This window comes from Mytilus trossulus, unplaced genomic scaffold (assembly GCF_036588685.1).
Source record: "Mytilus trossulus isolate FHL-02 unplaced genomic scaffold, PNRI_Mtr1.1.1.hap1 h1tg000122l__unscaffolded, whole genome shotgun sequence".
Classification (NCBI taxonomy): Eukaryota; Metazoa; Mollusca; class Bivalvia; order Mytilida; family Mytilidae; genus Mytilus; species Mytilus trossulus.
Genome location: NW_026963298.1, coordinates 824,363 through 841,865, shown reverse-complemented (window position 1 = coordinate 841,865; position 17,503 = coordinate 824,363). Strand labels below are relative to the sequence as shown.

General features: G+C 32.3%; 1 protein-coding gene across 1 annotated transcript in view; it reads right to left on the bottom strand.

Moving 5' to 3' along the window:
• LOC134700140 (neuropeptide S receptor-like) overlaps positions 1 to 5,879 on the bottom strand; it is a 28,871-nt gene extending 22,992 nt beyond the window's left edge. The window contains exon 1 of the mRNA XM_063561505.1: positions 5,699 to 5,879. Within this exon, the coding sequence (XP_063417575.1) occupies positions 5,699 to 5,752 (54 nt within the window). The 5' untranslated portion in view covers positions 5,753 to 5,879. The remainder of the gene's footprint in view (positions 1 to 5,698) is intronic.
• Positions 5,880 to 17,503: the final 11,624 nt, after the last annotated feature.

Sequence of the window (17,503 nt, the reverse complement as noted above, 5' to 3'; positions counted from 1 at the left end):
ATAACTCGCATCTTTCATGCTCAGAATAAATGACTATATTACATATAATAACTTTTAAAGCTTGAAATGGGCGAAGGACACCGGACAAACAGTCAAACTTTTAGATAAAAAATAAACTGACAACGACATGGCTGACTTGGTAAAAGTAAGATATTCATATCGTATAATATGTGACATGACATGAGTACCAGTATGCAGATGACCTAACAATTACTTTTGACGAATGTTTTGTTATCAATCCATAGTAAAAGAGGGACGAAAGATACCCAAGGGACAGTCAAACTCGTAAATCTAAAACAAACTGACAACGCCATGGCTAAAAATGAAAAAGACAAACAGAAAAACAATAGTACACATGACTCAACATAGAAAACTAAAGAATAAACAACACGAACCCCACCAAAAACTAGGGGTGATCTCAGGTGCTCCGGAAGGGTAAGCAGATCCTGCTCCACATGCGGCACCCGTCGTGTTGCTTATGTGATTACAAATCCGGTAAATAGTCTAATTCGGTAGGTCAAATTCATGAAAGGGAAGGGAATTGTAGTTACGACGTAAGGAACATATCCGATATCATTTGTGAAACGGTAATTCCATAACGGTCGACCAACTCGTGATGGCGTCCGTAAAATTTACGAAGGGATGATTTCAACTTCACCATTTGGAACTCTTGGTTTAATAGCTTCCTTGTGAGCAGTAACCCTCTATCAAGAAAATCGTGATAGGACATGCAAGCACGTGTCTTTGTGAAACCAAAAAAACAGGTTCAACCCACCATTTTTTCATAAAATGACCTCTACCAAGTCAGGAAAATGACCATTGTTACAGTATAGTTCGTTTCCGTGTGTGTTACATTTCGGTGTTGTGTCTCTGTTGTGTCGTAGTTCTCTTATATTTGATACGTTTTAATCAGTTTCAGTTTGTAACCCTGATTTTTCTCTATTGATTTATGAATTTTAAACAGCGGTAGACTACTGTTGACTTAATTTGTGAGTTTTGATTTTCTCTTTGATATATTAAATCATATATAGGTTAGATTTTCGTTATTTTCTGTATTACCTCTGGGCAAAAAGTATTTGCTAAATAGTTCGGAAGAATTACTACATGTGCGAAAACCATGGGTAGCTACGTTTACCTTACAACTAAACTACCAGGGGCATACTGCCAGCTCAATTAACTATTTAACAAATATGATAAAAGACTTATTTCAATAGTAAGTCAAATAGCATTTAAAGTTGTCTATAGGATCATTCCACATTAGTTGATATTGCAAGGTGTCTAAATTCGCAACTTTGTAATGGCATTTACGAATCACCCGTAGACCCGTGTCATTTATGGTCAATATGAAATCATAACATATTTGTTCTATATCTTTTTATTTCAACTATATGTCGTTTTGATATTGGGTTATAAAGTCGTTAAGGTTTTTGTATTTACAAGTCAAACTATGTCTCCAAGCAAAAACTGAAATTCTTAAATTTTTATGATATAGATATAGGAAGATGTGGTGTGAGTGCCAATGAGATAACTCTCCATCCAAATAACAATTTAAAAAAAAGTAAACCATTATAGATCAATGTACGGCCTTCAACACGGAGCCTTGGCTCGAAACGAACAACAAGCTATAAAGGGCCCCAAAATTACTAGTGTAAAACCATTCAAACGGGAAAACCAACGGTCTAATATAAATAAAAAAAGAAACGAGCAACACGTATATATTACATAATCAAACGACAGCTACTGTATACCAGATTCCTGATATGTTTATAAAGAAAATACAATGGGCTATAAATGACAGCATAACATAATCTCAAAATGAATAATTTAATGAATTTTAAAAGAATGATATAATTGAAAAAGCTTATATTTCTTAAATTCTGAGTATTTTCTTGGATACTCAAAAGGTATTTGACAGGTATAATTTATTGGAGCTTGGACAGTGAACATGGTGAATAAAAATCGTATCAAGCAATCTGAAGAATTAAATAAAAACTATTTGATTTGATTAATAAAAAAGACAGTCAGCAGTTTTGATATGGAATTTAACCATTAATAAATACAACAAACCACGTAATTCTATGTATTTGAGAGAACAACATATGATATATGTTTCATTCAATGCTTTTCTTGTTTATCATTTCACAGCGGTTTTATACTTTTACCTTAGTTTAAACATATTCATTTACTTTTTACCTGTAATTCCATTGTATCACAGATCAAATTTATTGGATAATTGTGTGTTAACTTGTGTCACTACGTTCTTTGATTGAGTTAAGGCTTCCAATTGATATTTTATAGTGTGTCTTTTTATGTTGTGATGGCATACTACTGTTTCGGAACAAGGAGACGGTTTGGTACCATTAAACGTTTTTAATCTCGCTGCAATTGTTTGCACCTGTCTTAAGGTAGCACAATAAAAAGATCTTTCATCCCCATCTTTAAACTGATGTAATTCCACTCATCCTTCTTTATTTTTTTTTTAATGAGGTACAAAAAGAAAGAAGAAGGTTTAATCTTTCAAATTGTGATAATTTCATTATGACATAATTATTACATAATTAATTGTTATGTAATTATTTGCTATCATGTGATGTCCATACTTGAATGAATTAAGCATCTTTGTCATTCATAGCATCCCGAAATATTTTATAGATTCTTGCACAAAACAGTTTGACCTCAAAAATCGTGTCTCAGATTTTTCCTGTTGAATTACTTTCTCTCATAAATCTTCAATGAAGTTTGCAATATCAATTTACAAGAGATCACTAAATCCAATTGGGTATAACATTTGTTCTATTGACGTCTTTGGAAATCTGAGACACGATTTGGAGGTCAAGTTGTGTTGTACAAGAATCTGTAAAATATTTTAGAATGCTATGAAGAACAAAGACGCTAAATTCATTCAAGTGTGGAAATCACAATAAAGAAACTAATTACATAACAATTAGTTATGTAATGATTATGTCATAATGAAATTATCACAATTTAAAAGATTGATCTTTCTTCTTTCTTCTGGTACCTCATTTATAAAATATAAAGAAGGATGAAATGAATTTCATCAGTTTAAAGTTGTCTGATGGGGAGTGAAAAAAATCTTTGTATTGTCCTACTTTTAGTCAGGAATCTGATGTTCAGTAGATGTCGTCATAAGTGTTTCTCGTTTCTCGTTTTTATATATATTAGAACTTCGTTTTTCCCGTTTTAAATGGTTGTACACTAGTATTTTTTGGGGCCCTTTATAGCTTGCTGTTTTATGTGAGCCATGGCTCTGTGTTGAAGGCCATATCCCGGCCTATAATGGTTTACTTTTATAAAATGTTACTTGGAGGGGGAGTTGTCATATTGGCACATATATCATATCTTCCTATATCTATTTTCTGTATGATACATGTAACTCATTGTCTAATTGAGTATTGAATTGTTAATCTAACTAGATTTGCATACTAAATGTGCTTCGTATACTTCACCTCCAAATAAAAAATCTATAAAATCTTTAAGATCTAACTGAGTAGCCTTATCCATCAAAATAGTTTATCGAGAAACTGTATACAAATGATTGACATGGATAGATTGTGTAACCAAACTGCTTATTTTCAAATTACGACACGTCAGTTATAGTAGACACTTCACTTGACTTTGGCACGATGTAAACCAACAATGCACCTTTGATCTGGAGGTGGTCAATAAGTTTTGTCATAGTTTAATATTAAATTGTACTGTTACACCACTATTTCATGTTTGGAATGGTTGGACACCCGCTTACATATTTAACCCAACAACATTATGTATGTGCCCGACCAAAGTCAGGAACTTGTAGTTCAGTAGCTGTAATTTGACACTGTGTTATATTTATATTTGTTCGTTCATCATTCCCTACATAAATTAGGCCGTTAATTTTCTCGTTTGATTTTTAGACATTTCTCGTTAAGGGGCATTTTAAAGCTAACTATGTGGTATTGGCTTTGCTTGCATCATTAACGATACCAATTGTTCTGCACCAGATGCGTATTTTGACAATACTTGTCTCTTCAGTGATGGCCATGGTCAATTTTATGAAGGCCATACGGTTGCCTATAATTTTCAAATTCTGTTCGTTTAGTCTCTAAAGAGGAGTTGTCTCATTGACAATCATTACCAATATATTTTGTGACATTTTCATTAAGCGGGAGGTTTTGTAAATATTAAACCGGGTTTAGAAAACATGTTGATATTCCTGATTCCTGTATAGGAGCCTGTAGTGTATGATTGACATGTTTTGCTAAGTTAAACTTGTTAAATGAAATTCATAAATAAAAGTGAAGAAAGTAGAATTTCTTGATTCCTCTTTTGTTTTATTGATCATTTTCGTAGATATAATGTTTCATTATATTAAAAAAAAGAAAAATCACAAAAATACTGAACACAGAATAAGATAAATTCGGAAAGTCCCTAATCACATGCCATAATCAAATGACAAAACACATCCAAAACGAATGGACAAGAACTGTCATATTCCTGCCTTGGTACAAGCTCTTTCAAATGTCGGATTAAACCTGGATTTATATCGCTAAATTTCTCACTTTGTTGACATTCTCATCCTTTTTTCGACAAAAAGAATGTGTTCACCTTTTTTACTGTTTTTTATTTGTAATTAAGTCAAGTCAGATGACCAAACCTTTTTTACAGTCAAAGTTTATTACTTGGTACACTAGAGTCATGTTTTATCTACAAACGACTTTTTATTGGTTCTTGAATCATAACAGGTGGACGGCAAAATCAAACAAAAGTTAAAAATCAACAAAACTAGAAAAAAACCCACACACAGCTTTTTCAAGTTATGATGGTCGGTTGAGAAAAATACCCAACAACAAAAATCATCTTCAGTTGCATCAAGTAATTTATAATTCCGGAGAAATTACAGCATTGATGAGGAACTAGAATTCCGGAATGATTGTTAAATTACAGCTTAAAATGTGAACAATACATTTTAAGTTATTCAATCATTCGATTTTGAACTTTGATGCTGAAGATAGGTTAGTTAAGAAAAGATCATCACACCTATACAATGTATACGGTGTTGTTTTCAATTGTTAAGGTAATTTTTTTTTATATATTTGGTTTTTATATTTTGTTATATATTTTCTTTCAACTTGTGATAGTGTCTCCTATACATATAACGATAATATCGAATAACAGCAAAACGCATTACAAATTAATAAATATGTTAGAAATTGCTAAATGTTGCTATGAATCTTATCATGTTATAAAGAGGCTGTACCGAATCATGAATATGACAGTTGTTATCCTTTCGTTAGTTATATTAGAACTTTTGATTTTGGACTTTTTTCGGAGTTGGGTATTTTTGTTATTTTACTTTTTACTTAAAATAAATATCCAGTGCAGTAAAATAATTGAATGCTTAAAAAATTACCTGATGCATTATGTTTTAATCCCACACTATCAATAATTCTTTATGACCCCAAAATATGATTTTGAAAACATAACAACATTGCTTTATGAGCTGTGATTTTCAAACACTAACATTTGCAATTCGATGAAGGCGAAAAAAAGATGTTAAATGAATGTGTTTTTATCCATACCCTTACAATACTAAGTATCATGGCAAAACTGAATAAATCAAATGGTATCATTAAACAAATTAAAAATTAAATCAGTGAATAGTTGGTTTGACCTCTGTGGTTTTAAAACAGTCACTTACCTTATATTCCGACGTAGAATTGTCACTGAAATTCCCTGTTGAATTGTACATCATCTTATTTTGCTGAAAGTAACAAATCAAGTTTTCTAATATACCACTATTCTTTCCAATAAGCAGATATATTTTCCCGCAATAACGAGTGCCTTTCAGCCATGTTTTAATGATCTCCGTTGTAATGGAGTACATACAATAATTCCTTCACTTAGAATTAAATGTTGGATAGAAGTCGTTGTATTCAACAGACGAAAACAAACATTGTATATTGCTATATGTTCACAAGCTGATTTAATAAACTCGAAATGAACTTTAAATGAATAAACTGTTTTTCGAATAATTTGAAATAAGTTTTTTTTTCTCCAGAATACAACCGATTATAAGACTTAATACGAATATCAACACTAACTAGATTGATATCAGGATTTCATAAAAACGGTAAAAACACCCAGTATCATCTGATCATATATATCATAAGTTGACTTTTATTCTTCTGTTGTGTTTATTGTATCCATTCTAACGATTTGAAGTTACATTTATCAGAAACTGTTATAGCAGAACTATCGGAAATACTATATAACATATCACGTACGTGTAATTCCTTGTCTTGTGTTTTTTTAACGCAAATTTCAATAAACGTTTATTGTCTGATTGGTTATCATACAAGAAACATTTGGAGAGGGATAATAATAATTTTGGGTCCTTTATGCGCTTCAACTTTATACTTGTTTTGCTTCATAACTAGTTTTGATCTAAGCGTCACTGATTAGTCTTTTGAAGACGAAACGAGCGTCTGGCGTATCAAAATATAAACCTGATACCTTTGAAAACAAGTTGAGCGCAATATCTTAATGTTGCCTTTTGGCTCTTTTATCTTTGTTGTGTTGTTAACATTTTATATTTTATATATCAAAAGAGTGGAATACATTTTACAAATTTGTACAGAATTGTGGGACACATAAGTGGTAAACCATATCTGTTATAAAACACAATAGAACTTTAAAAAAGACTGTATGTTATAAACATTAACATTATATTCACATCTAATACGTCCTTTAAAGAGGGTCAAACGATACCAGAGGAATAGTAAAACGCATTGATCAAAACGCCAGGGCTAAAAATGAAAATTACAATCAGACAAACAATAGTACACAAGAAAAAACATAGAAATTTAAAGACTGAGCAAAACGAACCCCACCAAAAACTTGGGGTGATCTCAGCTGCTCTGGAAGGGTAAACATATCCTGCTCAACATGTGGTACACGTCGTGTTGCTCATGTTAATAAAAACTATTTGTAAAAAGTAATATCACAGAAATACTGAACTCCGATAAAAATTCAAAACGGAAAATCCCTAATCAAATGGCAAAATCAAATGATAAAATACATTACGTGAATGGACAACAACTGCCATATTCTTGACTTGGTACAGGCAATTTCGAATGTAGGAAATGGTAATTTGGTTTTATAGCGCTAGACCTGTCACTTGTATGACAGTCGTGTAATATTTTATTATGTTTACAGAGATGCGTAAACAAAACAGACATAATAGGTTAAAATAGTCAAAATATCGGTACAGCAGTCACCACTGAGTCAGAATAAAAAACAAACAATTATTTAACAAAAAAGAACAAAAAGCATCTATCAAATTTAAAAAAAAACTGATGTAGTGCTTAGCGGGTTTGACGTCATAAAATGTTAACTTCACATATGAAAAAATGTAAAATGATTTTGCCGATCAATGTTTTTTCAAAGTAGTTATAATTCGCCGTTTCAGAATCTAATGCATTCTGGGTAATATTTTCACAAGCGTACACCAAAACGTTGGGATTGATTTAAAACTTTCTAAACAATGGAAATTCACCCAATGACGTAACGTTATTTTCTTTTTGGTGTACGAACAATGAAATTACCCATAGTCCTTTAGATTCTGAAAAGGCGAATTTCACATGGGTTTGGTGATATGCAGGATTAAAAAATAAAAAAAATTATGTTAGAACTTACTGCAGAAACAGACCAAGATTTAAAGTTTTGCAGAACTTTAGAATTTTTTGAGAATCAACATATGGTTAATATTCCGACGAGAGTACAAAATGTCGTTCAAAGTATTTTCAAGTCTATAACATGACATATAAAAGAACAATAACACATTGGCGGGATCTTTAAAAGCACATAAAAGTACCAGGATTATAATTTTATATGCCAGACGCGCGTTATGTCTACATAAGACTCATCAGTGACGCTCAGATCAAAATAGTTAAAAAAACAAATAGATACATGATTGAAGAGCATTGAGGATCCAAAATTCCCAAAAAGTTGTGCCAAATACGGCTCAGGTAATCTACTCCTGGGATAAACATAGTATGAACCAAAGATACCAAAAAAGTCGCACATACAAATAACACCAGTACAAATGAAAGAAAATCCAAACACACTGACGGGATTCATAAGTACCGAGCCACGTTAAATGATATCAGAAAACAGTGAAAATGATATCAATAATAGAATAAAGACAAATAATATAATTATATAATATGTTGGTTACATAATAAACAAGGTCTTGGTACCTTCCGATGAACCTTTTTAGAAAAAGGATGAGACATCCTTTAACATACCCCTGGTTCATCAACATTCTGCTCAGACACTGGTGTCGTTTTACAAAGACTGAGTAGGAGCTGCAAGCTCTTCAATATCGAATAAGTTGGCAAATGTTTATCCCAAATACAGGTGAAGTAAGAATATTGCTACTGAGGTGGGGGAAATTGATAAATTAAATTTCAAATTTTAAATCGTATCTGATCGTTTGTCATAGATTCTATAATGACTGTGTATGTCAAATTCGAGGTATAAAACTTACAGTGAGGCGGAGGAAACTTGGTCTGTTGTTTCTTTAATTTCAAGTGCTGGGGGATATATTAATGGAACCCATTCAGAAAAGTTCGGATTGTTAATGGTAAGAACATCATCAAAATATCTGAGAGTGACTTTAAATAATCTGGCTTCTTTGATCTTTTTGTTTTTGACAAGTGCCTGTAGGACCTCCGATTCATAAAATATAAGAAGAGGTCGGCAAAGAGAGGCGCGAAGTTAGTTCCACTAGGAATACCGATAATTTGTTGAAAAAGTCTACCTCCAAATTCAACAAATATGTTGTCGATAAGAAACTCCAACACAAACTAATCACTTGTCCCTCTGTGTAGCATGTTTTACCCTTTTGTTCACTATTAACAAAATTCGGCTTATCAAAAGGAATAAATTTATAGCATATCCTACCATAAAGGCACTATTAGTTAAACGAATATTAAATTGTGTGAAAGATCATACCATTCAAGTTATATCGTAACTGAATAATGTATTACAATTCTAGTATCTACAATGAGTTCTTAATACTAGGATATCACTTAATCAGGACGGGGTAATTGATAGGCAATGTGTCTTCATAGAACTCTTTGATACGAGGTGAACAAGGTAGTCCACATTTATATCATACATATTATTGCATATTTGATGTATACCAATCACACCAGCATCTGTAATACTCAACCTTTTGAAAGGAGTAACGAGTCAGCCTACTTACATTTTTTTTATGTCAGTAATGAAAGTAGTAGTCAAAAGTAAAATCACAAAAAAACTGAAATTAGAGTGACAAGTATGCGGTTAACCTAGACAAAAAAAACAGGTTTAATCTAGCATTTTCTACATAAGAAATTGTCCGTACTAAGTACTAAAGCAGGGATATAATTGTATCTGTTGTTAGAATATCGAATATTAGGTTTAGCTAGACAAAATAAAATGTCCGTACTAAAGCAGGGATATAATTGTATCTGTTGTTAGAATATCGAATATTAGGTTTAGCTAGACAAAATAAAATGTCCGTACTAAAGCAGGGATATAATTGTATCTGTTGTTAGAATATCGAATATTAGGTTTAGCTAGACAAAATAAAATGTCCGTACTAAAGCAGGGATATAATTGTATCTGTTGTTAGAATATCGAATATTAGGTTTAGCTAGACAAAATAAAATGTCCGTACTAAAGCAGGGATATAATTGTATCTGTTGTTAGAATATCGAATATTAGGTTTAGCTAGACAAAATAAAATGTCCGTACTAAAGCAGTGATATAATTGTATCTGTTGTTAGAATATCGAATATTAGGTTTAGCTAGACAAAATAAAATGTCCGTACTAAAGCAGGGATATAATTGTATCTGTTGTTAGAATATCGAATATTAGGTTTAGCTAGACAAAATAAAATGTCCGTACTAAAGCAGGGATATAATTGTATCTGTTGTTAGAATATCGAATATTAGGTTTAGCTAGACAAAATAAAATGTCCGTACCAATTTAGGGATTTGATAGTTACTGTTGATAATATTTCTCACTAAATAATTACAAATTTGGTGACCGTTTTGAACGCATCTTTCCCATCAAAATAGATGTAAAAGATACAGCTAAGTATGTCTCATATTTTTTTTAAAACAAAACACTCGTTTGTAGAAACATGACAGCAGCTCCTGCATACGGAGTATATATCTCCATATTGATACGATATTCCAAGGCTAGTATTTGCGATCATGGTTTCCTTGATTGAGCGTTGCTTCTCACAAGGAAGCTTTTAACGTAAACGAAACGCGCGTCTGGTGTATTCAATTATTATCCTGATACCTTTGAAAACTACTTACACCACTGGGTCGATGCCACTGCTAGTAAACGTTTATAGTTTACCTGAGCCGTACTTGGCACAACTTTTTGGAATTGTGGGTTCTCAATGCTGTTCAACTATGTACTTGTATGGCTTTTGAACTTGTTTTATCTGAGCGTCACTGATTGGTCTTATGTAGACAAAACGCGCGTCTGACGTATTTTATTATCATCCTGTTACCTTAGATAACTATTAAACCAATAGTTCCAAATAATGCAGTTAAAAAATGTCTCCGTAAATTTTACGGACGCCATCACGAGTTGGTTGATCGATATTGATCGTTTCACAAATAATATCAGATATGTTCATTATTTTGTAGCTACAATCCCCTTTACCTTGTACGAATGGGACCTATCGATATAGACTTTTTACCTGATTTGTAATAACATGAGCAAAACGACGGGTGCCACATGTTTAGCTTACCATAACAGATCCACAGAGACCACCACTAATTTTTGTTGGAATTAGTATTGCTCTGTCATTAGTTTTCTATGTTGTTTCTTGTGTACTATTATTGTTCTGTTTGTCTTTTTCATTTTTAACCATAGCGTTGCCAGTTGAATTTCCATTTATGAGTTTGAATGTTCTGCCGCCTTTATATAGCACTCATTTATATAATCAAAACGGAAAGTCTCAAATCAAATGGCAGAATCAAATGATAAAACACATCAAACGAATGAACAACCTTATACCAAGGCTCCATGAATACCCACATTTTATCTCTGTTTTAAAGACCAATTGGAGACAATCGGCTTTTATCTGCTATGTGGTCGGAATGTTGTCTATTTAACATATTCCCAATTCAATATCATTTTTGTATATACACATGATCACCGGAGTCATTTAAACCGATTCTGAACAAAAGAAAACTAATAGCACAAAGACAATAATGAAGAAAAGTGTTTCGTACTAAAAATATACACAACTTCAGCACATAGACACTCTACACTAAGACAATGTGCACCTATACACTCTTCACTAAGGCCATCTACACCTAGACACTCTACTACAATATAAAAAAGAAGATGTGGTATGATTGCCAATGAGACAACTATCCACAAAAAACCAAAATGACACAAACATTAACAATTATAGGTCACCGTACAGCCTTCAACAATGAGCAAAGCCCATACCGCATATAGTCAGCTATAAAAGGCCCCGATAAGACAATGTAAAACAATTCAAACGAGAAAACTAACGGCCTTATTAATGTAAAAAAATGAACGAAAAACAAATATATAACACATAAACAAACGACAACCACTGAATTACAGGCTCCTGACTTGGGACAGGAACATACATAAATAATGTGGCGGGGTTAAACATGTTAGTGGGATCCCAACCCTCCCCTAACCTGGGACAGTGGTATAACAGTACAACATAAGAACGAACTATACAAATCAGTTGAAAAAGTCTTAACTCATCAGATAGACAAAAAATAGAAGACCATCGTCACCTAGTGCTCAACACGATGACCATCTACACATAGACACTCAACACCAAGACAATCTACACCTACAAACTCTACAACAAGACTATCTATACCCAGACCCTCTATACCAAGACCATTTTGTATATTTGTAGACATTCTATACCAAGACCATTTTGTATATTTGTAGACATTCTACACAAAGACCATTTTGTATATTTGTAGACATTCTACACCAAGACCATTTTGTATATTTGTAGACATTCTACACCAAGACCATCTTGTATATGTGTAGACATTCTACACCAAGACCATTTTGTATATTTGTAGACATTCTACACCAAGACCATCTTGTATTATTTGTAAAGTTGTCAATAGATAATACAATATAACGGATCTATATTGTTCAGGAAAATGTACACCAACATTCTTATAGTAATAATTATTGATGAAAATAATAGTAATGTGTATAGAAACAATGTTAGCAATGTCTTACCTTATATCGCTTTGAATATCTTTTGCTTATGTTATATTATATTGCATGAACATTACATTCCAATATTGTTTAGCCTTAATACATCCATTACTATACTAGTTTTACCACGGAATACTGTAGGTCAATCCTGAATGTTGTCGATATGATTGTTAATTTTAACGATACATTTATATTATTTGTTTTCAATTTTATTCGATTCAAAGTTCACCTTAATCCAATTAAGGAATCTTCTCATCATATTTTTTTTATAATTATGTATGTTATAAACTTATAATACTAATCCTGCTTGCTGTATATAAGATTGATACTAAGAGGTTTTAAGAACAATCGTATTGATGAATCTTATGTTGATTGTTGAAGAAGTCAAAGTATTTCAATGCTTATATAGGAAGGATACAAATTATCTGAAATGATTTTTTTTACAAATTTCTAAATAAACTATGACTGATTTACATGTGTATCAAGCTGTACTTTATAATATATATAGATATGGGAAGATGTGGTGTGAGTGCCAATGAGACAACTCTCCACCCAAATAACAATTTAAAAAAAATGTAAACCATTATAGGTCAATGTACGGCCTTCATCACAGAGCCTTGGCTCACACCGAACAACAAGCTATTAATGGGCTCAAAAATTACTAGTGTAAAAACATTCAAACGGGAAAACCTTTTATATAATAACAAGTATTGGTATCCAACAAATATTATTGTCATTGTTATTAAACGACGGATTTCATATTAGAAAAATTGTATGTGTTATCGACAATGCTATGTTTATTAGTTAATATCGTCTCTGCAAAGAAGTTTTGGTTTTCACAATACTGTTGCTTCATCATTATTCGTTGGATACCAATTTTCGTCGATTTCGTAGGTACAGATGGAAACGAAATAAGATGTTCATGTAATGACTTCATCTGTATAGGCTGGAAAGCAGCCTTCGGTAAAACCATTAAATCAAATATTTACGAACGTGTAAGTTTTCCCTATTCCACGAAAATTGATACCCACGAAAATCAATGAATCCACAGTATAATAATTGATTAATTTGTTTGGTATGTAACGCCTCATTCATCACTAGGGGGCACCTTTTTGCGGTTATTCATAGCTGGACACCGTCAGTTAATGCATTTTGAAATAAGGGATACTATCGAAGCTACTAAGTCTTCGACAAAAAAAAAATTTTCACGATATTGACCAAACTTAACCAGACAAAACTCAAAACACTATCTCCAAGTGATTAATTGAATAGATGTTGGTTTTTCTTTCCTTTTTTATACATACATTAGGCCGTTCGTTTTCTCGTCTGACGTGCTCTACATTTGTCATTACCAGGCCTTTTATATATCTGACTATGCGATATGAGCTTTGCTCATAGTTGAAGGCCGTTCGGTGACCTATATTTATTAATTTATGTGTCATTTGGTCTCTTGTGGAAAGTGTTTGCATTTTTAATCATACCACATTTGTTTTTACATATATCATACGACAGCAAGAGCTATGTTTCCAGTGTAAGGATCCACAGTAGAAAGTTCTTTATTTTTTGATAATTAACGTTTTTAAGAAACAATATTAACGTTCTCTAAACAAGTTAAATCAATACTGCATGCAGGACGTCGTTATAAGATTGAAATTACAATTTTGCTGTCCTCCTGAATTTGCAAGACCTATGTTCCGTGACTGAACAACATCTTGTGTTTTCTCATATCATACCAATCGTTTGTCATAATGTATCGATGTTGAATCATTGCTTGTAGTACAAGTAATTGTGTAAGTTGGTGAGCCGACGATTAAAGACATTTGCCTAATTCCACACTTATGAACAGGTTTCATGGGTTCAGGTATTGATTAAGTTGTAAGAAAATAAATAGAGATCAGGCCAATTTCCTTTGTATCATTCTAAGTGGTAAATAACATCATGCGACTTAACTTATCGTTGGTAACATTGTACATACACAAAAAAAGAAATCAAAGTTCAAGGACAAACCAATACTGAAAAACCCCAATCAAAAGGCAAAATGAAATATCAAAATATCAAACACATCAGAGGAATTGATGACAACTGTCATATACCTTGGTACCAGCATTATTTACAAAAAACAGATGATTAAACCTCGTTATTTAATGCAAATTTTCATTTCCTATATCATTTTGAAATTGGGGATGCTATCGAAGTTTATAATTCTGCGACATAATTTTTTTTTTTTACGATATTGACTAAACTAAACCGGACAAAACTCATACATTTTACTGCCACTATCTCCAAGTGATTAATTAATCTGATGTTTCTGTGTCTTTACTGACTTATGTCTTGCTTCCTTGGTCAAAGCTATGTATTTGACACACGAGTCGTCTTGTCTTTGTCCTGGATGCTGACATGTTGAGTAGCAGTTCATTGACATTGCAGTTTGTACATTGATGGTTGAATCGATTCACCCTGATGTTTGGGTCAGCGACTTTAATTTGTTTCTATGAGATTTCAACATTGGTATATTGTGTAAGTTAAAATCTCTTATCAACATCTCCAATACATGGTTAAAACTAGCCTTGTTGAATGAACACGTTTCAGAAGAATGCGATTTATATTACTTATAAAATATAAAAATATAAAAAAAACCAGTCAAACCTGCGTAAAAGACCACCTATATTAAGCAAACACCTTTATTATAAGACCATTGAATCTAGATCTCTTTTTAGTACATTTCATATAGATTGCATCTGTATTAAAAAACCAACTGCATAGTCGTTGAGGAGAGGTGCATATTGTACGTATTTGTTATATTACGTCTATGTATGAAAAATCCGTTGGTAATTGTTTTAGAGTTATAGCTCTTTGGATACACCAAACATGTAGAATACATTTCATCAGTTCTTTTTTAGTTACTAGTATATAAGATCCTCAAACGTTGCATCAAGTTTAGCATTTTCTTAATTGTTCGGGATAGGCTTCTTTTGCTATAGCATTAATGATGTTGATACCGATGAATAGTTATCAAAGGTACCAGGCTTATAATTTTTAAATACACCAGACACGCGTTTCGTCAACATAACACTCATCATTTACGCTCAGATCAAAATAGTTATAAAGCCAAACAAATAAAAAGTTGAAGAGCATTGAAGACCTATAATTCCAAATAGTTGTACCAAATACGGCTAAGGTAATCTATGCTCTGGATAAGAAAACCCTACGTTATTCGAAAAAAAATTACTTTTGAAAGAGTTAATTTAAAAAAAATACCATATATTGATATTCATGGCAACACCGAAGTGCTGACTACTGAGTTGGTGAAACCCTCTGGAACGAAACGTAAATCAGCGATAGAATCGACCATTGAGGACCTAAAATTCAAGAAAATTGTAAATTATTATACCATTTACCGGGTTTGTAATAACATCATCAACACTAAGAGTGTCACATGCGGAACAGGATATGCTAAACTCTCTGGAGCACTTGAGATCTCTTCATTTTTAATGGGGTTTGTGTTGCGTATTTTTAAGTATTCTAATTGAGTGTTTTGTACTATCTGTATGTCTCTTTTCTGTCTAAGTCATAACTTTGTCAGTTTGTTTTTATCGTTCATACAGTTTGAATGTCCTTCTGGTATCCTTAGCCCCTCTTTTATCTAGTATGTCAAAATATCATCCTTAAATTTGAAGATGCAAACAAAGATATTTAAAAAACAATATTTCTTTAACTTTTAAGAATTATATACGGAAGCTTCGCGAAATGTACATGCAAAAAATGCTTCCAAAATTGGCTCTTATAATGAAGGATTAAGAATTTTGATTTTTGTATTTATTTTCTCTGTTCCCATTGTAAAAGGAAGCCATTTTAACCTTATAATATCTCTTGCACAACTTCACATAGTGATACGTATTATGGTTCCCGAAAAGTTCTCCCTGAAACCGGGATCGAACCAGGATCATTTGTGTTAGTAGTCTGATGCGCTAACCACTACATCGAGGCTCTCATTTAAAAACTGGAATAGAGAACATAACATTTAAAAAGCCAGTGGAAAATGAAACAATAATAAATTGAGGCAAACAATTTACATAACTTCGATTTCTATGAACAACCATAAAATATATGCCGAGTATTATTGTCCTTATGTTACGATAGAAAGCAAACAAAAACCGTCTTATATAAAATATTTTCTGAGCTATTTGTCAAAAAGATAAGATAGAAGAAGGAATTATGGTATATATACTAGATGATAAAAAAAAGAGTATTAATAATGAAAACATAAATCATAATGAAATTATTTGTTTACAATTCAAGACAATATGTGTCAGCCAAGCATTGCTCTTTCAATAACAATCATTGCACAAACGCTAACGTTAGGATACTTACACCTCAATATTTAAACAACTTTGAAACAACGCAACAAGCTAACGAGAATCCGATGTAGTAGCTACATCTTAAAACGAAAACCAAGGGTATCTCCACTTTCCTCCTTTTTTTTTTGCGTTTGTCTGTTTATCACTGTTGGGCGGCCTACATCTATTTAACAAATCACGAATAACCAAAAGCTTGCAATGAAAAAAACACCAACATTTATTTCAAAAGAGTTTATTATAAAGCAATTGGATATATAAATGATATTAATAAAAGCTATATTTATATAATAAGTAAAATAATATAGTTTTACATGAATAAAGGCAACAGTAGTAAACCGCTGTTCAAAACTCATAAATCCATGGACAAAGAACAAAATCGGGGTATCAAACTAAAACCGAGGGAAACGCATTAAATATAAGAGGAGAAATGGTTTATATTTCTTAATACTTCGACAGAATAAACAAAAAAGAAACAAAACAGTATTAATGAGTTAATCAAAACCTTACCATTGGGTCTGCTACAACATCATGGGGTCTGTTGCAATCAAATCAATATGTTTTACATGTTTACATGTTTAATTTTATACGTTTTATTTGTCGGCTTTCTAACTATTTTGATGTGTGCGTTACTGATGAGTCTTATGTAGACGAAAGGTGTGTATCAAGTTTTCAGCCTGGTACCTATGCTAACTGTTTACACATCAAATCTACAAAAAGAATAAATACCAGGATCCTTTCCCTCAGTTTATATCATACCTCATGGAATTGTGTTTCGCCTCACGGAACTGTGTTCCGTTATCATAGTCCGTCAGCTCTTTTTGTTTTGTCACGAACACTATATTGAAAA